This window comes from Lampris incognitus, chromosome 21, assembly GCF_029633865.1.
Source record: "Lampris incognitus isolate fLamInc1 chromosome 21, fLamInc1.hap2, whole genome shotgun sequence".
Classification (NCBI taxonomy): Eukaryota; Metazoa; Chordata; class Actinopteri; order Lampriformes; family Lampridae; genus Lampris; species Lampris incognitus.
The window spans coordinates 27,551,865-27,578,761 of record NC_079231.1 but is presented as its reverse complement, the minus strand read 5'-3'; the positions used below and the strand labels follow the sequence as shown (position 1 = coordinate 27,578,761).

General features: G+C 45.1%; 1 protein-coding gene across 1 annotated transcript in view; it reads right to left on the bottom strand.

Moving 5' to 3' along the window:
• The window catches only part of gpr137c (G protein-coupled receptor 137c), an 86,078-nt gene extending 59,407 nt beyond the window's left edge, over positions 1–26,671 (bottom strand). Inside the window, exon 1 of the mRNA XM_056301412.1 lies at positions 26,285–26,671. Within this exon, the coding sequence (XP_056157387.1) occupies positions 26,285–26,671 (387 nt within the window). The remainder of the gene's footprint in view (positions 1–26,284) is intronic.
• Positions 26,672–26,897: the final 226 nt, after the last annotated feature.

Sequence of the window (26,897 nt, the reverse complement as noted above, 5' to 3'; positions counted from 1 at the left end):
ACCGACGCATCTGACATAGCCGTGGGGGCTGTGGTTGAACAGCATGTGGCGAATGCGTGGCAGCCACTCGCATTTTTTAGCTGCAAACTGCGAGATAGCGAGCGCAAGTACAGCGTTTTTGACGGGGAGTTGCTGGCACTGCACCTTGCAGCCCGTCATTTCCGCTTCCTGCTGGAGGGTCGCCCATTCACGGCTTATGTGGAGCATAAACCGCTGACTTTCGCCATGTCCAAGGTGACTGAGCCGTGGTCTGCTCGTCAGCAGCGCCACCTGGCGGCCATCTCTGAGTTCACAACGGACATTCAGCATGTGGCCGGGAAGTCCAACCCTGTTGCTGATTGTCTGTCGCGTGTGCTTGTGTGTCCTGTGCACCTCGGTGTGGATTTCTCCGCTATGGCTGCTGACCAGCCCAGCGACCCGGACGTCCTTGCCCTTAGGTCAACGCGTTCCGGCCTCAAGCTAGAGGACGCTGTGATGCAGGAAGGCAGTCCTGCCCTCCTCTGCGAGGTCTCCACCGGCCGTCCCCGCCCCCTTATTCCAGTGGCCTGGCGCCATCGAGTTTTTAAATCGATTCACTCCCTCTCGCACCCTGGAGTTCGGGCGTCGGTGACGTTGGTCGGTTCCAAGTTCGTCTGGCCTGGCCTCCGCAAGGACGTCAAGGGGTAGGCGGCTGCATGTGTAGCGTGCCAGCGCGCTAAGGTCCACCAGCACACTAAGTCGCCCCTCGAACCGTTTCCGATCCCGGCCAGACGTTTCGACCACGTGCATGTGGACCTGGTGGGCCCTCTACCTTCTTCACAGGGTTTTACGCACCTGCTCACAATGGTAGATCAGACCATCAGGTGACCAGAGGTTGTCCCTCTGTCCTCCACAACATCCGCGGACATTGCACGCGCGTTTCTGTCCTCCTGGGTCGCCCGTTTCGGCACTCCGTCAGATATCACCTCAGACAGGGGCCCCCAGTTCGTGTCAGAGCTCTGGTCGGCACTTGCGCGATCCTTGGGTGTGCAGGTACACCGCACTACCGCGTACCACCCTCAGGCCAACGGCTTGTGTGAACGTTTTCACCGGTCGCTCAAGGCAGCGCTGTGCGCTAGGCTCTCGGATGGTTACTGGGTGGAGCGTTTACCTTGGGTTATGCTCAGGTTGCGTTCAGCTTCTAAGGGGACCTCGACGCGTCACCCGCTGAGCTGGTGCTTGGTCAATCGCTCCGCGTCCCTGGGGAGTTTTTGCCTGGGAGTTCCGCTCCTCGACCCCGTCCGGCCGTTTATCCTTTTTTGTCCGACAGCACTCGGGCTCCAGGCCCCGTTCACCACTGTTTTTCGCGGTCGTTCGAGCCTGCGGAGCTCATGTCGGGTCGTTTTGTTTTTGTACGGCATGATGCTCACCGTTCGCCCCTCCAGCCCCCATACGATGGCCCATTTCGGGTTCTTGAGACGGGTCCTAAGGGTTTTGTGCCAGATATGGGTGGGCGTAGGGAGTGTGTCACGCTTGATAGACTTAAACCGGCGCACAGGGTGGCAGGCGAAGTTGTGTTTCTGGCCCAGGTTCCCCGTCGGGGTCGTCCTCTTTCCAGGACCCCGGCAGTGTCTTCACGGGTTCAGCGTTCTGCTTCTCAGCCGGCTTTGGACTGTGTTTCACCTACTGTTTCGGCTGAGGGACGGCCGACACTGATTTTCTTTCCAGGAGTCCCTTGTGGGTGTTCCGGGGGGGGGGGTTGTGTGGCGGACACTAGGGGCCATGCCTCTCACCCAGCAGGGCTGTGAGCTGGGGGCGTGGTTTACGTTCCCGGGCTCTCTGGCGCAAGGTTGTTCCTGTTGTAGTTTGGTTTTGGAGCTGAGGAATAAAGTTCAAACTCGCCTTCGTCTCCTGTGTTTTTCCTCATCCTGCCACAATATATATAAATACTTTTTTTTTTACATGATGATGCTGGTCCCGTGTCTTGGGTCCTGGACTGTTCCGATGGCGTCTGGACACTGCTTAGCATCCTGCGCATCATATTCTTCATAAATTTTATAAGTCCATTATAATTCTGTTATCCTCTTTCGATGTTGTATTGTGTAAATTGCATAAACACAACATCTATTGCACGCTGTCAGTCTTGGGAGACAGATCCTCCTCTGTTGCTCTCCCTGAGGTTTCTTCCTGGTTTTTCTCCCTGTTAAAGGTTTTTTTTAGGGAGTTGTTCCTTATCCGATGAGAGGGTCTAAGGACAGGATGCTGTGTTGCTGTTAAGCCCACTGTGGCAAATTTATAATTTGTGATATTGGGCTGTACAAATAAAATTGATTTGAGATATATATATATGTATATATACAGTGCATCTGGAAAGGATTCACACCCCTTCACTTTCCCCACATGTTGTTATGTTACAGCCTTATTCCAAAATGGATTAAATTCCTTTTTTTCCTCATCAATCTACATACAATACCCCATAATGACAAAGCAAAAAAGGTTTTGTAGAAATTTTTGAAAATTTATTAAAAATAACAAACTGAAATATTGCATGTACATAAGTATTCACACCCTTTACTCAGTACTTGATTGAGGCACCCTTGGCAGCGATTACAGCCTCAAGTCTTCTTGGGTATGAAGCTACAAGCTTGGCACACCTATATTTGGGGTATTTCTCCCATTCTTCTCTGCAGATCCTCTCGAGCGAGCTCTGTAAGGTCATATGGGGAGCGTCGCTGCACAGCTATTTTCAGGTCTTTCCAGAGATGTTCAATGGGGTTCAAGTCTGGGCTCTGGCTGGGCCACTCAAGGACATTCACAGACTTGTTCCGAAGCCACTCCTTCGTTGTCTTGGCTGTGTGCTTAGGGTCGTTGTCGTGTTGAAAGGTAAACCTTCGCCCCAGTCTGAGGTCCTGGGCACTCTGGAGCAGGTTTTCATCAAGGATCTCTCTGTACTTTGCTCCATTCATCTTTCCCTCGATCCTGACTAGTCTCCCAGTTCCTGCCACTGAAGAACATCCCCACAGCATGATGCTGCCACCACCATGCTTCACTGTAGGGATGGTATTAGCAAGGTGATGAGAGGTGCCTGGTTTCCTCCAGACGTGACGTTTGGCATTCAGGCCAAAGAGTTCAATCTTGGTTTCATCAGACCAGAGAATCTTGTTTCTCATGGTCTGAGAGTCCTTTAGGTGCTTTCTGGCAAACTCCAAGTGGGCTGTCATGTGCCTTTTACTGAGCAGAGGCTTCCGTCTGGCCACTCTACCATAAAGGCCTGATTGGTGGAGTGCTGCAGAGATGGTTGTTCTTCTGGAAGGTTCTCCCATCTCCACAGAGGAACGCTGGAGCTCTGTCAGAGTGACCATCGGGTTCTTGGTCACCTCCCTGACCAAGGCCCTTCTCCCCCGATTGCTCAGTTTGGCTGGGCGGCCAGCTCTAGGAAGAGTCCTGGTGGATCCAAACTTCTTCCATTTACGAATGATGGAGACCACTGTGCTGTTCGGGACCTTCAAAGCTGTAGAAATTTTTTGGTACCCTTCCCCAGATCTGTGCCTCGATACAATCCTGTCTCGGAGGTCCACAGACAATTCCTTTGACTTCATGGCTTGGTTTCTGCTCTGACATGCACTGTCAACAGTGGGACCTTATATGGACAGGTGTGTGCCTTTCCAAATCATGTCCAATCACTTGAATTTACTACAGGTGGGCTCCAATCAAGATGTAGAAACATCCCAAGGATGATCAGTGGAAACAGGATGAACCTGAGCTCAATTTTGAGTGTCATAGCAAAGGGTGTGAATACTTATGTACATGCAATATTTCAGTTTTTCTTTTTTAATAAATTTGCAAAATGTTTCGACAAAACCTTTTTCACTTTGTCATTATGGGGTATTTTGTGTAGATTGATGAGGGAAAAAAAGGAATTTAATCCATTTTGGGATAAGGCTGTAACATAACACAATGAGGGGAAATAGAAAGGGTGTGAATACTTTCTGGATGCACTATATATATATATATATATATATACACTATAGTGGTGCTTGAAAGTTTGTGAACCCTTTAGAATTTTCTATATTTCTGCATAAATATGACCTAAAACGTCATCAGATTTACACACAAGTCCTAAAAGTAGGTAAAGAGAACCCATTTAAACAAATGAGACAAAATATTATACTTGGTCATTTATTTATTGAGGAAAATAATCCAATACTACATATCTGTGAGGGGCAAAAGTATGTGAACCTCTAGGAGTGGCAGTTAATTTGAAGGTGAAATTAGAGTCTGGTGTTTTCAGTCAATGGGATGACAGTCAGGTCTGAGTGGGCACCCTGTTTTATTTAAAGAACCGGGATCTATCAAAGTCTGATCTTCACAACACATGTTTCTGGAAGTGTATCATGGCAAGAACAAAGGGGATTTCTGAGGACCTCAGAAAAAGCATTGTTGATGCCCATCAGGCTGGAAAAGGTTACAAAACCATCTCTAAAGAGTTTGGAATCCACCAATCCACAGTCAGACAGACTGTGTACAAATGGAGGAAATTCAAGACCATTGTTACCCTCCCCAGGAGTGGTCGACCATCAAAGATCACTCCAAGAGCAAGGCGTGTAATAGTCGGCCAGGTCACAAAGGAGCCCAGGGTAACTTCTAAGCAACTAAAGGCCTCTCTCATATTGGCTAATGTTAATGTTCATGAGTCCACCATCAGGAGAACACTGAACAACGACGGTGTGCATGGCAGGGTTGCAAGGAGAAGGCCAATGCTCTCCAACAAGAACATTGCTGCCCGTCTGCAGTTTGCTAAAGATCACGTGGGCAAGCCAGAAGGCTATTGGAAAAATGTTTTGTGGATGGATGAGACCAGAATAGAACTTTTTGGTTTAAATGAGACGGGGTTATGTTTGGAGAAAGGAAAACACTGCATTCCAGCATAAGAACCTTATCCCATCTGTGAAACATGGTGGCGGTTGTATCATGGTTTGGGCCTGTTTTGCTGCATCTGGGCCGGGACGGCTTGCCATCATCGATGGAACAATGAATTCTGAATTATACCAGCGAATTCTTAAGGAAAATGTCAGGACATCTGTCCGTGAACTGAATCTCAAGAGAAGACAACGACCCTAAGCACACAAGTCGTTCTACCAAAGAATGGTTGAAGAAGAATAAAGTTAATGTTCTGGAATGGCCAAGTCAAAGTCCTGACCTTAATGCAATCAAAATGTTGTGGAAGGACCTGAAGCGAGCAGTTCATGTGAGGAAACCCACCGACATCCCAGAGTTGAAGCTGTATGGAGCAATGGGCTGAAATTCCTCCAAGCCGATGTGCAGGACTGATCAACAGTTACCAGAAACGTTTAGCTGCAGTTATTGCTGCATGGGGGGGGGGGGGTCACACCAGATACTGAAAGCAAAGGTTCACATACCTTTGCCCCTCACATATATGTGATATTGGCTAATGTTCCTCGATAAATAAATGACCAAGTATAATATTTTTGTCTTATTTGTTTAATTGGGTTCTCTTTATCTACTTTTAGGACTTGTGTGAAAGTCTGATGATGTTTAGGTCATATTTATGCAGAAATATAGAAAATTCTAAAAGGGTTCACAAACTTTCAAGCACCACTGTATATACTTACCCTACCGTTGAGTTTTTCTTTTAACATTATATATATATATATACTAGAAGAACCCCGCTACAATGTAGCGGTTTGGTTATCCACCCGACTAAATCTCCCTCCTCTTCATCCTGCCAGCTAACCGCCCCCCCACTCCAACTCCCTCCCCCTAAATCCTCAGAATCATCTGAAATGCCGAGAAAAGTGGTTTTTAGCCATTTTTAGAAAATGCATATTTTGCATAATTATGCATAATTATTATAATTGTTTTAATTTTCTGCTATTTTTCTGGTCCTCTCTGGAACAATACCTACCACCTCCAAAAAAATTAGGATCATAAGTGCATTTTTGCAAAAATGCATATATTTTTCATAATGCCAAAACATTTCTAAGTCCCAGAAATTTTTTTTTATATAGGTGAAAAAAATCAAAGATGCTCAGAATCATCTGAAATGCCGAGAGAAGTGGGTTTTTAGCCATTTTTAGAAAAATGCATATTTATGCATAATTATGCATAATTTTTATTTTCTGGGATTTTTCCCTTACTCTCTGAGACAATACCTACCACCTCCAAAAAGAATTAGGATCATAAATGCTTTAGTTATCGATCCCGCTATCTACACTAACTAACACACACACACACACACACACACACACACACACTAACACCACACACACACACATTCCAAAAATATATGAGTAGACTAGAAGAACCCCGCTACAATGTAGCGATTTGGTTATCCACCCGTCTAAATCTCCCTCCTCTTCATCCTGCCAGCTAACTCCCCCCCCACTCCAACTCCCTCCCCCCAAATCCTCAGAATCATCTGAAATGCCACGAAAAGTGGTTTTTAGCCATTTTTAGAAAATGCATATTTTGCATAGTTATGCATAATTATTATAATTATATTTTAATTTTCTGCTATTTTTCTGGTCCTCTCTGGAACAATAACTACCACCTCCAAAAACAATTAGGATCATAAGTGCATTTTTGCAAAAATGCATATATTTTTCATAATGCCAAAACATTTCTAAGTCCCAGAAATTTTTTTTTATATAGGTGAAAAAATCAAAGATTCTCAGAATCATCTGAAATGCCGAGAGAAGTGGGTTTTTAGCCATTTTTAGAAAAATTCATAGTTTGCATATTTATGCATAATTTTAATTTTCTGGGATTTTTCCCTTACTCTCTAAGACAACACCTACCACCTCCAAAAAGAATTAGGATCATGAATGCTTTAGTTGTCGGTCCCGCTATCTACACTAACTAACACACACACACACACACACTAACACCACACACACACACACACACACACACATACTCTACACTTACCGCGTGGAAGGGCTGAACGTGTGAGTGGTGCTTTAATTTCCTAAGGATCATAGACTGAAATGAATATAAATGGAAGAAAACCCACTGGCATACATTACTTCCTGCAACCGGCCTTTAGCTGTCCTTTAACTGTCCTTTGAAAGGCCAACAAGCTCTTTCAACTGGTGACTTGTCTCTGTTCACTTCCATTTTACTTTTGCTCTTTGACCTGTATGTATTTAGAATAAGCAGTAGGTCTGGGCGAACATTTCTACAGTGTGAAAAAAGTGCTTCCTCTCTGCCCAACAGTTGTGAGATTCCTGACCATCAGAACAGACCCCCTTCTCACATGGCCAGTTCTTCAGACAAGAGGAAGGTAGGGGTAACTGGATAAGAGGACTATTCTGCTGATCCTCTGCAGTTGTAGGAAGTTTGTACACAGCATGCACAACTAAGTAAAGTCACTGTTTTAAATAGATGATGCCAAGAATCACTGGAGTGGAGATCTTGCAGGAGCTCAAACCAAACAGAAGAGCATCACCCCATGTTCAGAAAGCTCAGGAGTGCACAAACATCATGTATGTTAGGAAAAGTCCAAAACACTGAGTGTGGGAGCAAGAACTCAGCATGCAAACAGACAAACAGACATGCATGTTCTTCACTGGGAAGAAAAGTAAAGATTACTGTGAAACACAAAAGGATTTTTCAGCACGTATACATGTAAGAATACTGAAAAAGTTCTTTCACAAAACCTTTTCTCATTGCTCTGAAGTAGGACATGAGGCGTCTCAAACGAACACAACTATCTGGTCTTTCTTCAAACCTAATATACTAACATCCATCCATCATCCAAACTGCTTATCCTGCTCTCAGGGTCGCGGCGATGCTGGAGCCCATCCCAGCAGTCATTGGGAGGTAGGTGAGAAGACACCCTGGACAGGTCTGCCAGACCATCATTATATACATCATAACCTGATATACCCAAGGACCACAGCTAGGCCCAAAGAGGAAACACCAAGGGCGGTTTGACAGGATGTGGAAGCAGGGCAGGCTAAGCTAACTGCTAGCCCATGCAGACCGGCAGTTCTGACAGTCTTCCTGGCTGGTGTTTGCTCTCTTGGACAGTCACTGTGTTTACATGCACAGTTAAGTCGAGATACGGTTAAGCTCGATTAGGCCATGAAATTGGACTACTGTCGTTGTCCCAGTATACGAGAACCAGGGGAGAATCCATTTACTGATGAAAGTATGTCCCACCCCGGTACAGTAGGTGGCGATATGCCCCCTTTCAGCTGGTTGCTATTGGACCTTCTTCCGGTTCACCTATTGCGTCACACACCGAACAAGCGACAAACAAGTTGGCAAGCGGGTTCCATGTGGCGCGGTGAAAACATGGACACCTTTACAGCCCTGTCCATTTCATACGTACTCTACGCTGTACCTCTGACACTGTGATTACTACGCCGTTCCACTTCCAGGTGAAAGACCGCCACGGGAACTATGGATCATGCGCAGAACGCCTAAGCAAGTTCAGGCCCGATTGAAGCGTATACATGCCAGAGTAAATCCATCCCCAACTACATTATCTAGGTGTGTCAATCCGACTTCCAGAAATTTGATTTAGTACGATTTCAGTTGGACTAACACGTTTACATGTGTTTTAGAAGTGCAGTTTTAGTCAGACTAACACAATAAATCCACTTTTTCTAACATCACGTAAACGTACTGAGGGATTTTTTTGTTATGATATGTATATGTTAGTTTAGATATATGTATTAGTAGTGTTCTTGTAGTTTTTAGATATGTGTTTTTGTCTTTGTGTTGCACTGCTGTGGCTGGGGAAACGACATTGTTTCATTTCATGTGATTTTGTACATGAAATGAAACGACAAAGTGTTGCTGATTCCTCAAAACATGATCTGTGTTGCAGGGTAACTGTAACCAAGATCAACCAGCATGCACACTTCAAAGTGCAGCTACTAGAACATGGCTTTTATTAGCTGTTATCTTATACCACGTGGTGTAAAAAAGACCTGGCTCACCACAGGGACCCAGACTGAGACCTGGTGACAGAGCTACAAAACCAACAAGCAGAAGTACATCTCATGACACAGCACACGCTTGACTGGATGGAAAACATAGACACCACAGGAAAAGTACACACAAGGAGAGAATTACTGCGTGTCATGTAACAGCCCAGCTGGTACTACTAGTTGTATGAAAGAAGTGAGTAGTTGTACACACACACGAGGTGTGCTAGACAGCATGTCAAGTCATACGGCATGATGTTGTGTCACTGAACAGCTGACACTACTCAGCTGTTCAATGTTAATGCAAATATGTTGCTAATGTGCTCGTTATTTTATCATATATGTATTGTTATAATCATTGTGTTCTGCATTTGCTTGTATAAATGTGAGTAAGTCAGAGCAGCATACAAAGCCAGGTTCCTAGTGTGCACACACTGGGCCAGTCAGAGCTGACTGACACTGGGTTTCAGGTCTAACAAAGCAACATTGTGAGAAGAAGTCTTGTGGTGCAAATTGACATGCTAACATGTTTAATGTCCAGGAATTTGCTGGAGTCTCGCAGGCCACATCATACTTCAATCCATTCAACTGGCTTGGTAAAAAAGAAAGTTGTCCTCATGCATCCAAAGTTAAAGCTGTTGAACAGAAATTAAATTCACCTCAACTCAGTCAGACATATGAAATAGTGAGGAGGCACAAACACACACCGTTCAGCCTCTTAAGTTTGGAGTTGCTTTGTTAAGGATTTCATGCAAGTCTGAACTACAAATGCTCCTTGAAACCATTAGGAAGCCCTGAGCAAGGACAAGACAGCAGATATAGTTCAGACAGGCTTCCAGGCTGCCCGGAGCTACACATCACATCAAGCTTCCACGCTGCACGGCGCTGCACATCACATCAAACGTCCAGGCTGCATGGAGCTGCACATCACATCAAGCTTCCATGCTGCATGGAGCTGCACAATACATGAAGCTTCCAGGCTTCATGGAGCTGCAGATCAGACTTCCAGGCTGCATGGAGTTGCACATCACATGAAGCTTCCAGGCTGCATGGAGCTGCAGATCAGACTTCCAGGCTGCATGGAGTTGCACAATACATGAAGCTTCCAGGCTTCATGGAGCTGCAGATCAGACTTCCAGGCTTCATGGAGCTGCACATCACATGAAGCTTCCAGGCTGCATGGAGTTGCACATCACGTGAAGCTTCCAGGCTGCACAGAGCTGCACATCATATGAAGCTACATGCCGTCACAGTCTCTAATGGAAGCTTGACGACACCAGGCCACCTAAACACTGACAACTCCATACATCCTAGTAATCCAGGACAGTCACATGCACTCTCCAGGTATCAATTGTCACATATGTACACTCTCCAGGTATTAATTACCACATATGTACACTCTCCAGGTATTGATTACTACATATGTACACTCTCTAGGTAACAGTTACCACATATGTACACTCCCCAGGTATTAATTACCACATATCTACACTCTCCAGGTATTAATTACCACATATGTACACTCTCCAGGTATTAATTACCATATACATATGTACACTCTCCAGGTATTAATTACCACATATGTACACTCTCCAGGTATTAATTACTACATACATATGTACACTCTCCAGGTATTAAGTACTACATATGTACACTCTCCCGGTATTAATTATCACATATGACAAAGACAATATTCCAAAGAGAGACTTTGGTTACGGCAATTGATTCTATATACAGAGAGACAGACAGACAGACAGACACACACAAACACACAGAAAGAGAGAGAGAGAGACCAACAGACAGTGAGAGAAAGAGTGACAAAAAGACAGACAAACAGAGAGCGAGAAAGAGAGGCAAACAAACAGACAGACAGACAGGCAGACACACAGACATACATGCAGACAGAGAGAGACACAAACAGAGAAAGAGAGAGAGAGACCAACAAACAGTGAGAGAGAGAGACCAACAGACAGTGAGAGAGAGAGAGAGGGAGACAGATAGAGAGCGAAACAGACAGCCAGACAGAGAGACACGCACACAGAGCGAGAGAGCGAGAGAAAGACAGACAGACACAGACACACAGACAGACAAACAGACAGACAGACATGGGAGAGGTGGAGACAGAGCTGCACTTCATCATCACCTGTCCTAAGTATAACCACGTTAGAAATCATTACTATCTAAACACTGAACACATCCACCCAAACTTCAGAAGCCTCATTAACATCAACAAACTAGCCATCCTACCGGGAAAGGAGAAGATAAACTAGCCATCCTACCGGGAGAGGAGAAGATAAACTAGCCATCCTACTGGGAAAGGAGAAGATAAACTACCCGTCCTACTGGGAGAGGAGAAGATAAACTAGCCATCCTACTGGGAAAGGAGAAGACAAACTAGCCATCCTACTGGGAAAGGAGAAGACAAACTAGCCATCCTACTGGGAAAGGAGAAGATAAACTAGCCATCCTACTGGGAAAGGAGAAGATAAACTACACGTCCTACTGGGAGAGGAAAAGATAAACTAGCCATCCTACTGGGAAAGGAGAAGACAAACTAACTATACTACTGGGAGAGGACAAGACAAACAAGCCACCCTACCGGGAGAGGAGAAGACAAACTAGCCATCCTACTGGGAGAGGAGAAGACAAACTAGCCATCCTACTGGGAGAGGAGAAGACAAACTAGCCATCCTACTGGCAGAGGAGAAGATAAAATAGCCATCCTACTGGGAGAGGAGAAGACAAACTATCCTTCCTACTGGGAGAGGAGAAGACAAACTAACTATACTACTGGGAGAGGACAAGACAAACAAGCCACCCTACCGGGAGAGGAGAAGACAAACTAGCCATCCTACTGGCAGAGGAGTAGACAAACTACCCATCATACCAGGAGAGGAGAAGACAAACTAGTCATCCTACAGGCAGAGAAGAAGACAAACTAGACATCCTACAGGGAGAGAAGACAAACTAGCCATCCTACTGGGACAGGAGAAGACAAACTATCCTTCCTACCGGGAGAGGAGAAGACAAACTATCAAACCTATTGGGAGAGGAGAAGACAAACTAGCCATCCTACTGGGAGAGGAGAAGACAAACTAGCCATCCTACTAGGAAAGCAGAAGACAAACTAGCCTTCCTACCGGGAGAGGAGAAGACAACTAGCCATCCTACTGAGAAAGGAGAAGACAACTAGCCATCCTACTGGGATAGGAGAAGACAAACTAGCCATGCTACTGTGAGAGGAGTAGACAAACTAGCAATCCTACTGGGAGAGGAGTAGACAAACTAGCCATCCTACTTGGAGAGGATCCTACTGGGAGAGGAGAAGACAAACTAGCCATCCTACTGGGAGAAGAGAAGACAAACTCACCATCCTACTGGGAGAGGAGAAGACAAACTAGCCATCCTACTGGGAGAGGAGAAGACAAACTAGCCATCATGCCGGGAGAGGAGTAGACAAACTAGCTATCCTACTGGGATAGGAGAAGAAAACTAGCCACGCTACTGGGAGAGGAGCAGCCAAACTAGCCATCATGCCGGGAGAGGAGAAGACAAACTAGCCATCCTACCGGGAGAGGAGAAGTCAAATTAGCCATCCTACAGAGAGGAGAAGACAAACTGGCCATCCTATTGGGAGAGGAGAAGACAAACTAGCCATCCTGCCGGGAGAGTAGTAGACAAACTAGCCATACTACCGGGAGAGGATAGACAAACTAGCCATCCTACCAGGAGAGGAGAAGACAAACTAGCCATCCTACTTGGAGAGGATCCTACTGGGAGAGCAGAAGACAAACTAGCCATCCTACTGGGAGAGGAGAAGACAAACTAGCCATCATGCCGGGAGAGCAGTAGACAAAGTAGCCATCCTACTGGGATAGGAGAAGACAAACTAGCCATGCTACTGGGAGAGGAGTGGACAAACTAGCCATCATGCCGGGAGAGGAGAAGACAAACTAGCCATCCTACTGGGAGAGGAGAAGACAAACTAGCCATCCTACTGGGAAAGGAGAAGACAAACTAGCCATCCTACTGGGAGAGGAGAAGTCAAATTAGCCATCCTACTGGGAGAGGAGAAGACAAACTAGCCATCCTACTGGGAGAGGAGAAGAAAAACTAACTATACTACTGGGAGAGGACAAGACAAACAAGCCACCCTACCGGGAGAGGAGTAGACAAACTAGCCATCCTACTGGCAGAGGAGTAGACAAACTACATCATCATACCAGGAGAAGAGAAGACAAACTAGTCATCCTACAGGCAGAGGAGCAGACAAACTAGACATGCTACAGGGAGAGAAGACAAACTAGCCATCCTACTGGGACAGGAGAAGACAAACTATCAAACCTATTGGGAGAGGAGAAGACAAACTAGCCATCCTACTGGGAAAGGAGAAGACAAACTAGCCATCCTACTGGGAAAGGAGAAGATAAACTAGCCATCCTACTGGGAAAGGAGAAGATAAACTAGCCATCCTACTGGGAAAGTAGAAGATAAACTACACGTCCTACTGGGAGAGGAAAAGATAAACTAGCCATCCTACTGGGAAAGGAGAAGACAAACTAGCCATCCTACTGGGAAAGGAGAAGACAAACTAGCCATCCTACTGGGAAAGGAGAAGACAAACTAGCCATCCTACTGGGAGAGGAGAAGACAAATTAGCCATCCTACTGGCAGAGGAGAAGACAAACTAGCCATCCTACTGGGAGAGGAGAAGACAAACTAGCCATCCTACTGGCAGAGGAGATGATAAAATAGCCATCCTACTGGGAGAGGAGAAGACAAACTAGCCATCCTACTGGGAGAGGAGAAGACAAACTAACTATACTACTGGGAGAGGACAAGACAAACAAGCCACCCTACCGGGAGAGGAGAAGACAAACTAGCCATCCTACTGGCAGAGGAGTAGACAAACTACCCATCATACCAGGAGAGGAGAAGACAAACTAGTCATCCTACAGGCAGAGGAGAAGACAAACTAGACATCCTACAGGGAGAGAAGACAAACTAGCCATCCTACTGGGACAGGAGAAGACAAACTATCCTTCCTACCGGGAGAGGAGAAGACAAACTATCAAACCTATTGGGAGAGGAGAAGACAAACTAGCCATCCTAATGGGAGAGGAGAAGACAAACTAGCCATCCTACTAGGAAAGCAGAAGACAAACTAGCCTTCCTACCGGGAGAGGAGAAGACAACTAGCCATCCTACTGAGAAAGGAGAAGACAACTAGCCATCCTACTGGGATAGGAGAAGACAAACTAGCCATGCTACTGTGAGAGGAGTAGACAAACTAGCAATCCTACTGGGAGAGGAGTAGACAAACTAGCCATCCTACTTGGAGAGGATCCTACTGGGAGAGGAGAAGACAAACTAGCCATCCTACTGGGAGAAGAGAAGACAAACTCACCATCCTACTGGGAGAGGAGAAGACAAACTAGCCATCCTACTGGGAGAGGAGAAGACAAACTAGCCATCATGCCGGGAGAGGAGTAGACAAACTAGCCATCCTACTGGGATAGGAGAAGAAAACTAGCCACGCTACTGGGAGAGGAGCAGCCAAACTAGCCATCATGCCGGGAGAGGAGAAGACAAACTAGCCATCCTACCGGGAGAGGAGAAGTCAAATTAGCCATCCTACAGAGAGAGGAGAAGACAAACTGGCCATCCTATTGGGAGAGGAGAAGACAAACTAGCCATCCTGCCGGGAGAGTAGTAGACAAACTAGCCATACTACCGGGAGAGGATAGACAAACTAGCCATCCTACCAGGAGAGGAGAAGACAAACTAGCCATCCTACTTGGAGAGGATCCTACTGGGAGAGCAGAAGACAAACTAGCCATCCTACTGGGAGAGGAGAAGACAAACTAGCCATCCTACTAGGAAAGCAGAAGACAAACTAGCCTTCCTACCGGGAGAGGAGAAGACAACTAGCCATCCTACTGAGAAAGGAGAAGACAACTAGCCATCCTACTGGGATAGGAGAAGACAAACTAGCCATGCTACTGTGAGAGGAGTAGACAAACTAGCAATCCTACTGGGAGAGGAGTAGACAAACTAGCCATTCCACAGGAAGAGGAGAAGACTAACTAGCCATCCTATTGGGAGAGGAGAAGACAAACTAGCCATAGTACCGGGAGAGTAGAAGACAAACTAGCCATCCTACTGGGAGAGAACACAAACTAGCCATCATGCCGGGAGAGGAGTAGACAAACTACCCATCCTACTGGGAGAGGAGGAGACAATCTTGCTATCCTACCAGGAGAGCAGATGACAAACTAGCAATCCTACCGGGAGAGGAGTAGACAATCTTGCCATCCTACCAGGAGAGCAAATGACAAACTAGCCATCCTACTGGGAGAGGAGTAGACAAACTAGCCATCGTACCAGGAGAGGAGAAGACAAACTAGCCATGCTACAGGGAGAGAATACAAACTAGCCATCCGACAGGGAGAGAAGACAAACTAGCCATCCTACTGGGAGAGGAGAAGACATACTCACCATCCTACTGGGAGAGGAGTAGACAAACTAGCCATCCTACCAGGAGAGGAGAAGACAAACTAGCTATCCTGCCGGGAGAGGAGTAGAAAAACTAGCCATCCTACCGGGAGAGGAGTAGACAAACTAGCCATCCCACAGGAAGAGGAGTAGACAAACTAGCCATCCTACTAGGAGAGGGGAAGACAAACTAGCCATGCTATTGGGTGAGGAGAAGACAAACTAGCCATCCTACTGGGAGAGGATTCTACTGGGAGAGGAGAAGACAAACTAGCCATCCTACTGGGAGAGGAGAAGAAAAACTAGCCAATCCTACTGGGAGAGGATCCTACTGGGAGAGGAGAAGACAAACTAGCCAACCTACTGGGAGAGAAGACAAACTAGCCATCGTACTGGGAGAGGGGAAGACAAACTAGCCATCATGCCTGGAGAGTAGAAGACAAACTAGTAATTCTACTGGGAGAGGAGAAGACAAACTAGCCATGCTACTGGGAGAGGAGTAGACAAACTAGCCATCCTACCAGGAGAGAACACAAACTATCCATCCTGCCGGGAGAGGAGTAGACAAACTAGCCATGCAACTGGGAGAGGAGGGGACAAACTAGCCATCCTACTGGGAGAGGAGAAGACAAACTAGCTATCCTACTGGGAGAGGATTCTACTGGGAGAGGAGAAGACAAACTAGCCATCCTACCAGGAGAGCAGATGACAAACTAGCCATCCTACCGGGAGAGGAGTAGACAATCTTGCCATCCTACCAGAAGAGCAAATGACGAACTAGCCATCCTACCGGGAGAGGAGTAGACAAACTAGCCATTCTACAGGGAGAGGAGAAGACAAACTAGCCATCCTACCGGGAAAGGAGAAAACAAACTGGCCATCCTACAGGGAGAGGAGAAGACAAACTAGCCATCCTATTGGGAGAGGAGAAGACAAACTAGCCATAGTACCGGGAGAGTAGAAGACAAACTAGCCATCCTACTGGGAGAGAACACAAACTAGCCATCATGCCGGGAGAGGAGTAGACAAACTACCCATCCTACTGGGAGAGGAGGAGACAATCTTGCTATCCTACCAGGAGAGCAGATGACAAACTAGCAATCCTACCGGGAGAGGAGTAGACAATCTTGCCATCCTACCAGGAGAGCAAATGACAAACTAGCCATCCTACTGGGAGAGGAGTAGACAAACTAGCCATCCTACCAGGAGAGGAGAAGACAAACTAGCCATTCTACAGGGAGAGAATACAAACTAGCCATCCGACAGGGAGAGAAGACATACTCACCATCCTACTGGGATAGGAGAAGACAAAATAACCATGCTACTGGGAGAGGAGAAGACAAACTAGCCATCCTACTGGGAGAGGAGTAGACAAACTAGCCATCCTACTGGGAGAGGAGAAGAAAAACTAGCCATCCTACTGGGAGAGGAGTAGACAAACTAGCCATACTACTGGGAGAGGAGTAGACAAACTAGCCATCCTGCCGGGAGAGGAGTAGACAAACTAGCCATCCTACTGGGAGAGGAGTAGACAAACTAGCCATATTACTGGGAGAGGAGTAGACAAACTAGCCATCCTGCCGGAAGAGGAGTAGACAAACTAGCCATCCTACTGGGAGAGGAGTAGACAAACTAGCCATACTACTGGGAGAGGAGTAGACAAACTAGTCATCCTGCCGGGAGAGGAGTAGACAAACTAGCCATGCTACTTGGAAAGGAGAAGACAAAGTAGCCATCCTACTGGGAGTGGAGAAGTTCAACTGCAACACAGCAGCCAAATATATTGTTGCATGTCACAATCTCAGAGACAGTGAGTGAGCACCCCATTCACACACACACACACACACACACACACACGCACACACAGGGTTGTTACTTTTCTATTTTTTGTTCTTCTGTTCTTTGTGCTTCAAGTTCAATGAATATCCAAAGGAGTTGAATCAAGTGCAACTGGACTTGGTATATATCCGTGAAGACGTTTCGCCTCTCATCCAAGAGGCTTCCTCAGTTCGTGCCTTTCTGACTAGACCAAGCTAGTCTGGACGAAGTTCAATGAATGTTTGCGCTACTGAATGTATTGTTCAATTGGTAGTTTGTTTTTAACAATACATCAACTTTTTGCTTTTGTTCTATGATAGTTTTATGCTATAAATTGTACTGTACTGTTTTGTACTACCTTGTGCTTTGTCAGTACTGTGTAACTGAATATGGTCATGCCAATAAAGCCCTGTTGAATTGAATTGAATTGAGAGAGAGAGAGACAGAGAGAGAGAGCCACAGGGAGAGACAGAGACATAAGTCATTCAGGTAAGAGAGAGAAAAGGAGGTAAATAAGTTCAGGCCAGACCAGAATGTTTGTTGCTTAGAGTTAATCTAGTTAATGCAGTTAAGTGTGTGTGTGTGTGTGTGTGTGTGTGTGTGATTAATCATATCTATCATACAAGTAGTACCAGCTGGGCTGTTGAAAGACACATGGTAATTGTGTCCTTGTGTGTACTTGTGAAGAGGTGGCTGTAAATGGATGGTCGGTCGACCCAGTCATATGACTCCAGCAGCTTTATTAGCTAATCCCAAATCAACCAGCTGAGCAACCCCAGGAACAATAGTGTCAGACATAGTTTCCTCTGTCTTTTTTCATCATTTGGGTCTGTTTCCTGCATAGAGCTGTTGAATGAGTGGACTTGTTTCCTCTGACTGCTTCCTGTAAAGTTAATGTAAAGTTGATATAAAATTAATGTAAAGTTAATGTAAAATGGATGTAAAGTTAACGAAAAGTTGATGTAAAGTTAATGTAATGTTGATGTAAAATTAATGTAAAGTTAATGTAAAATGGATGTAAAGTTAACGAAAAGTTGATGTAAAGTTAATGTAATGTTGATGTAAAATTAATGTAAAGTGGATGTAAAGTTAATGAAAAGTTAATGAACAGTTAATGTAAAGTTGATGAAAAGTTAATGTAAAGTTGATGTTAAGTTAGTGAAAAGTTAATGTAAAGTTGATGTAAAGTTAGTGAAAAGTTAATGTAAAGTTGATGTAAAATTAACACAATGTTAATGCTCGTCCCATGAAGCTGGTGTTAACACATGGATGGGGACTGAACAAGTGTTTTACTACGTAGGCCTCATGAAAGCTTGTGTGTGTGTGTGTGTGTGTGGGAGTGTGTGTGTCCATGAGAGATACAAATTAGACTATATTTGGGCTGGGCAGCTGTGATATTGGCAGCTGTGATATTGGACAACTGGAACTGAGCATCTGACCATCACACCAACACACAGATATGCTTGCACAAGAGAAATTGGCAAAAGGCAACAAAAAGACATTTGAGACCAATAAAAACAGAGTAAAAGTTACAGTGCAGTGTAAGATGATAAAAGTTTGTTTTTTTTTGTTTTTGATAAAAGGCAGTGGTAAACAGGAAAGTCTTCAGCCTAGATTTAAAGAAGTGAGAGGTGCAGCAGACCTGCAGTTTTCTGGGAGTTTGTTCCAGATATGTGGTGCATAAAAACTGAAAGCTGCCTCTCCATGTTTAGTTTGGGCTCTGTGGACAGAAAGCAGACCTGTCCCAGACCATCTGACAGGTCTGGAGGGTTTGTAGTGCAGCAGAAGATCAGAAATGAATGTTGGCCCTAAACCATTCAGTGCATTATTTTATTTATAATGCTGTTTATTGGGTTTTCAACATATCAGTATTTACAAAATAATCAAACTGGAAAAGTATGTATTAGGAATACAAAACAACACATCCAAACAACAAAAAACATAAATAGAATATGGGACAAGATCATAACAACAACAAACATATTAATACCATTGTCATTGTCATAGTTCCATAACTTCACCTTGGGTGTCCCGTACACATATACCAGGCCTCTTACATCACCAGAATGTATGGTGTCCTTAACCTCATCCAACCAGGATCAGAACACAGGCTACATATAGAAATGGTTACACATCACTCTCGAACTGCAGGGAGGTGTAATTGCTTAACATGAGAAAAGAGGAGAGTCCACATTACACAAAATGTGTTTATGGATCCTTTAAGTGTATGTCTGATTTTTTGCCCGGCTTTATGCAATTTAAAATAGCTTTAATCCAGACAGCATGAGAAGGGGGTGCTGGAGATTTCCATCTAAGCAAGATCAGTCGCCTCGCCAACAGGGTGACAAAGGCAGTTATGTCCTTATCCATTTTGGTCAGTAGTAATGTGGATGAGGAAACCCCAAAGAGCGTGATGAGTGGGTCTGGTTCAATCTGTGTGCCGCTTATTCCAGAGCGTGTGTTAAATATGTCTTCCCAAAAACCAACAAGAGATGGGCAACCCCAAAACATATGAACATGATTTGCAGGAGGTTGGTTACAGCTTACACAGTTAGGGCTAACATCTTTGTACATTTTGGATAATCTTGCTTTGGTCCAGTGAGCCATGTGGATGAGGTTGCATTAGATGAGGCTGTGTCAAGCACAAATAGAGCAGGTGTGTACCATTTTGAGTGCCTCTACGCATAATTCATCAGATATTTCCTCATTCAGTTCCACCTCCCATGAAGACTTAATATTGTTTAATGAGGTGGCCTGTAGACAACAAATTTGCCAACAGACTATTGTCAGGGTACTTTGCAGAGTAGGAAGGGGGTAAGAATAGTGTCAAACAGTGTGTCACCAGGAAGAGCGGGGAATCGAGGATCTATGCTGTGGATATAACTCCAGATTTGTAAGAACCTAAAAAATGATGTCTGGGAAGACCGAATTTGGCTGAGAGTTGCTCAAATGTAGGAAATGTATTATTATTAATATAGAGATCTCTAAACCTTTTAATACCAAAACCAGACCACATTGAGAAGGCACTGTCCATCACAGAGAGGGGAAAAGCTGGATTTGGGGCCACCGGGCGTAAAAAGAGGTTGTCTGAAACTCAAAATGGCTTCCAAATTGGTTCCAGAGCCTCATTGTTGTTTTGACATACATTTTCAGTGAAGAAGTGATGAGGGCCTGTAATGGAAGAGTGAGCGAGGGAAGACAGTGATGCGGGTGCACATGAGGCGGCCTCCATCTCTAGCCAAATTGTGGGTGTGGATATTTCTTTGCTCCGCAACCAGTACTGAACGATCCTGAGATTAGCAGCACAGTAGCAGGACCTGAAATGTGGTAACGCTAGACCTCTGTCTGGCTGGGGCCTCTGCAAGAGCTGTTTGCACATCCAAGGAGACTTTCCATCCCATATAAAAGGTGAAATTAGGCCATCAATCTTTTTAAAAAATGTATTGGGGAGAGAGATTGGTAGGCATTGAAAGACATATAAGAATTTAGGGAGGGTGTTCATTTTAATAGAATTAATTCTTACGACTATAAAGAGAGGTGCAGCAAATACCACTGTTCCAAATCATCCTTAGTACGGGTTAAAGGGGGGACTAAATTGGCCTGAAAGAGGTTTTCAAATCTGTTTTTGACATGCACACTGAGATAAGTATTATGAACAGTTTTAAATGGAAAGTTATGTAGCGGGAGCTTTTTGCAGCCACAGGTTCAGTTGATATCCTGATAAGTGACCGAAGGATGTGCAAGCAGCAAGGGCTGCGGGAACAGAAACAGAAAGGTCAGATATGTATAACAATAAATCATCTGCATATACAGACAGTTTGGGTTCATGTCCGTATCTAACTATACCTTTAATGAGAGGACTGGAGCGAAGTGCTATTGCCAGGGGTTCTATGGTGAGTGCAAATAACAAGGGACTTAAAGGGCAACCCCGGCATGTCGATTGTTGCAGGACAAAATACCCTGACCGAGTGTTATTGGTCCTGACAGAAACTTGAGGGGTTGAGCACAAAAGTCCTATCCAAGTAATGAATTTGGAGTCAAAGCCGAATTTGTTTAGGGTGTAAAAAAGCTATTTCCACTCCACCCGGTCGACCGCTTTCTCTGCATCTAGGGATATGATGGCCTCAGAAGTGGTTGTGATAGAGGGATTATATATAATATTAAACAACAGTGGCAGATTAAAGAATGAGTGTCTGTTCTTAATAAATCCAGTTTGATCAGGGGAGATAATTAATGGGAGAACTGTTTCGAGATGCGCTGCCAGCAGTTTGGCTAGAATTTTACAGTTGACATTTAACAAACTAATTGGATGGTATGATGTGCAGTCAAGAGGGTCTTTTTTTTTTTTAAGGATAAGAGAGATATTTGCCTGGGTGAGAGTCTGTGGGAGAGCACCATTTACAAATGCTTCATTGTACATCTCAATTAGAATAGGGGTTATTTTGGAAAAAACTTTTTGTAAAACTCTGTCAAGTAGCTGTCAGGTCCAGGACTTCTCCCAGACTGAAGAGAACTGACAGCGTTAGACAATTCTTCGACAGGGACTCGTTACGTTCTGGTCCGTTCTGGCTGTTGTGAATAAAGAGCACTCCTGGGGTCGTGCGGTTTATGGGGCACGGGAGTTGCAATTAAAAAGAGATCTGTGCCTCTCAACTCATTCTTCCACACCGGCTCGCCACGATACTTTTCATTTTAGTTGGCAGCCCCCCTACTTAAACATCCTCTCGCGTGCCTGTACATGACAAAGAACAAGAACAAGTGAACTAATGAACTTTCTCCCACCTGCTGAAGCACCTTCCCAAACAAGATGCGTGCACCCCCCCCACCCATACAAGCTCCTGAGTACTTCCTAAGAAACACAGAAGACCTAGTAGACTATTAACACTCCTACCAAGCCGAGGTAGTGACAATTATATAGTAGTAAATAAAAATAAAATAAAATAAAAAGGACAGCTTAGGCAAGTTAAATAAACTGTGTTAAACCAAAAACACTGGTAGCATGACTGCTTGTGGCCTACAGTGTTTCTCATAAAAACCAAGTGATTAAAAAAAAAGACTAAATAAACCTCCTCCTCAAAACATACATAGAAGGTGATAGACAGGATATTATTGGGGAAAAAAAACCTTGAATATAGCCTATCTGGGAATTGTATTGGAAAGGTTCAGTTAATATGGGTTTAAGGAAATTATTGAAAAATTTTAATACATCTTACCTGAAAATTGTATTGGAAAGGTTCAGTTAACAAAGATTTATGAATACCGGCTGTTAAAGGATATTTTGAGTAGAGGTTAAGTGTTAGCACTGTCGATCCCGCCACTCTGGGTTGGAGGGGCGGCCCTCCTCAAGTCTGTTAATACAGTCAACCACAGAAGCTCCACAAGTTCCAGTGAGCTTGTGGAACGCTCTGCTTGGTAGAGTGATCTTAAGCTTGGCTGGGTAGAACAGGCCAAATTTAACACCTGGGCAAGAGTGCAGTAGGCATTTAGCATTTCCAAACTCTGAGTGTTTCTTGGCTACGGATGGGGCAATGTCAGGGAAGATGGAAACTATCTTGCCTTGGTGCAGGAGAGGGGCAGATTCACCCACCTGGTGCATGATCTGTTCTTTGACATGAAAATAGTTAGTTCTGATGATAAAAGGGCGTGGTGGGCCCCCATGCTTGGGCTTCTCTCGAAGGGATCTGTGGGTGCAGTCCAAGAGGGGCGTTTCATCCAGGTTTAGCACGTCCTACAAAAGTTGAGAAATTAACTCTCTCAGGTGGGGACCCTCAGAACCCTCTGGGACGCCCAATGGGTGATAGTTATTGCGTCTTGACCTTCCCTCCAGGTCCTCATATTTAGCTTGGAGCACTTCAACTTCACCTTTAAGAGTATTCACTGTGTTGCTGAGAATAGTTAAGTCATCACTGCAGGTGGTAGCTTAGAGATCAAGGTCCTTTATGGAAGAGCCCTGTGAGTTCAATGTTGACTGTAATGTAGCCATCAATGATTTTAGCTCATCTTTTATTAAACTCATTTCTGAGTGGAGCATTTTGGAAAATGTGTCAGTTTTTGAGTCCAATTTATCACATATGTCCCGCTTTATCCCTTCAATTGCTTTGATGAACATTTCCAAGTTAAGTGATGCGCCCTAGTCATTACAAACCCCCCCCCCCGGCGAATTGTTTTGCGAGGTTGATTGCTTAAGCAAGGTCGGGGCTCAGGGCGTCCAGGTATCTTAGTGGTCTATTATGTTGCCTACCAACATGGGGATCGCTGGTTCGAATCCCCGTGTTATCTCCGGGTTGGTCGGGCGTCCCTACATACACAATTGGCCGTGTCTGCGGGTGGGAAGCAGGATGTGGGTATGTGTCCTGGTCGCTGCACTAGCGCCTCCTCTGGTCGGTCGGGGCACCTGTTCAGGGGGAGGGGGAACTGGGAGGAATAGCGTGATCCTCCCACGCGCTACGTCCCCCTGGCAAAACTCCTCACTGTCAGGGGAAAAGAAGCGGCTGGCGACTCCCCTTGTGTCGGATGAGGCATGTGGTAGTCTGCAGCCCTCCCTGGATTGGCAGAGTGGGTGGAGCAGCGACCGGGACCATTCGGAAGAGTGGGGTAATTGGCCGGACAAAATTGGGGAGGGGAAAAAAAGCAAGGTCGGGGCTCTACCGAGGCCTGCCTCCATAGGGTTCCTTTTAGGCCGAGTCTTGGAGAGTTCTTTCTTTAGCAATCTATCAGACGGCCAAGGTTCTATCTATATTTCTAAGAACAGTCTGATAGAAATGTTCAGTTTACAGACCAGCTGGTAAAGTTCAATATTTATTATATGTGACAGTAGCATCGTTAGCGGCAGTGTTAGCTAACGAGCAATGTTAGCAGAAGTACTAGCAGGGAAGTAGCTTCTTTATTTAGCATCACAATTTACTCAATTCGTTCTTTGTTTCGGAGGGAATATGGCGTGAGTTTCCTCTGCGAGCAAAACAAATCCCGACGTGACAGAAAGTGTAGCCGTGAGGGATAATCGTGTTTGCAGCTTTCTAAAGTCAACAATGATTTCTTAGTGACATTTAGAGAGGTTGTTATCATGGCATATGGTTAAATCTTCCACTTCCTTCCGTAGGCCTTCTCATCACTGTCGCCTATAGGCCAATCATCTGTGAATGTAATGCTGCGGACTATAGCAGCATCATTATCTGATATCACAAAGTCTGCCACAATACGACTTTGATTCAATTCAATTCAGGGGCCTGCAATCAATATGACCCAATATCATATGCCCATTTAACACAATCAGTTACATTCATGTCAACCCACAAAAAGTAACTAAAATATGATTTGACAATTTTATTACTGAGCTCTTCCAGACATTTAAATGAAAAAAAGTCTGTTCTTTTTAATAAAAATAATAAAAATGGGGTGTCTGGGTATTGTATCAGTCTATTCTGTTGTCTACCAACATGGGGCTCGCCGGTTCGAACCCCCATGTTACCTCACACCAAACACACAGCACCGACACCACATCATTATGATTGATTTGGCAGCTGACCATCTTCGTGTTGTTCACATCACCACACCGACTGTCATGATTAGGCTATAGTTAGAAAAAAGATGCCCCCTTCTGATCTCAAGTCTCAGGTCGCTGCTGAAAAGCATTTTCAAATGCAAAACACTACTCCCAGAGGACACCGATTACACATTACATTCTAAGTTTTCAAAACAAATACGAATTACAAAACACTCAAAAGTAATTGAAATAAGTATTTCAAATACTTTTAATTAAAATACTGTCCTTCGTTGCTTGCATGCTCTCACACAAATACACTCTCAGCAGTACAGCTGCATTGTTGATAATGTGTATTTGGTGGGTAAATTTGGCTCTACCCATGTACACATATTAAACGTCAGGAGAGGCCTAGAAGTTATATCTAGACGTTTTAAAGTCTTTCAGCCTGAGAAATAAACTGGGCGACTATCCATCTTTCCCCACATGCAACCAGAGAATCTAGCTGCGGCAAACCAGCGGACAGTAAGAACAGGTGTGTGTGTACATGGCAATGTGTGCAGGCGTCCTGAATATATCACTGGAATAGTAAAAGCATTAAAGTTACGTGAACGCCATGGTGTAGGTTGTGCAACCATTTGGAGATGAGGCTGATGTCGCTGATGACGGTACGTTTTTAACCATATAAGTCAACAGAAAGGGGTGTTTTCTTGTGGCCCATGACAGGACAAGGCAGGCCTGCTGAAAAATGAAAAAGATTTCTCAGATACAAAAATATAATCATGTGTGTAGTACCAGCTCGTTTGCACTGCTTCACTGTGTGTTAGCGTCACCATTTCGAAGAAAACCTGTGTACCTAGTATGTGAGGTAAGCATGTATAGTTTGTCTTCACAAGTTGCCACAGCACAAAGACAGTTTATATGGACGTGTGTGCTGATTTGTATCAGAAATCAGATGATGACAGCCAAGTCTAACCAGCGCTTTTTGGAACAGGGTGCTTTAAACAGGCCCCATGTAAGCGTTAGGTGCCCTTGCTTGGGGGTGGGGGTGGGGGGAGGGCACATAGCATTGGGTATTGTCAGTACCAGAGACATGATAAGTAATCTTGTGATTTGTAGGAAGCCTACCTAATCCACCGACAGTCATGAACCCGTGCTGGCCTGGATTCAGATTCTACCAGATTTTTTTTTAATCTGTCCTCCCTATTCTTTGGTCCTCTCAGCCCGATAACAAGAAAGAATGGCAGTAATTCAGAAACCTTCATGATTCTTTAGCCTTTTTAAGTTGCATACAGGCGCGGGGGATGAATTTTATCTCATAATCCACAATTTTACAAAAGAGTGAGTGCTCGGGCTGGAGTCAAAATGTGTTTTAACGGTTCAAGATGAATCCAGTGAGTGTAAAACTGCAACGTCAGCTTTTTATGAAATCCGGTCAAACACAGCTCGTCCTCTTCTTGCGCACACGCTCACACACACACACGCTCACACACACACACGCTCACACACACACACGCTCACACACACGAACGCACACACGCACACGCTCACACACACGCACGCACACACACCTTACCTGTGCGAAGTACAGGTTGAGGAGGCATAAGGTGAAGAACTGCAGACACACGGGGAAGCAGTAGAGCAGCCAGTAGGGCCAGGGCTGCAGCTGGTTCGCCTGCACCACATTTCTGAAGTAGAAGGAGAAGAGCGTGGTCCTCAGGGCGGCCCACAGCAGGCACAGGAACAGAAAGACGCTCTGGTAGCTCAGGCGCTTGTGTCCGTAGTGCAGGATCAGCCACAGCTGGAGGTACACGAATATAAACAGCAGCGAGTAGAAGACCGTGTAGACGACGGTGAGGCTGAGTTCCAGAGTGGGCGAGATGTCACTCCGGAGCAGCTGGTCGGGGGACTCTTTGACTGAAGTAAACATATTAAAATTGACCCCGTTTTTGGGCGAAAACATCTCGAGACGTTCGGCCGTTTTTAAAAATACGACGGCTCGGATCTACGCACGAACGCCGAATTTAGGTCAAACTTGGCTCGAGCGCTGTCATTACAACAAAAAACCCGACGGCCGTCCAGTAGAAACGAGATAAAAACAGTTCATCCTGAAGAGAAGTGGCACGGGGAACGGCTTCGCAATATCAATCCGAGATTTTGCTGAAGCAATGGGAGTTTTAAAAAAAAAC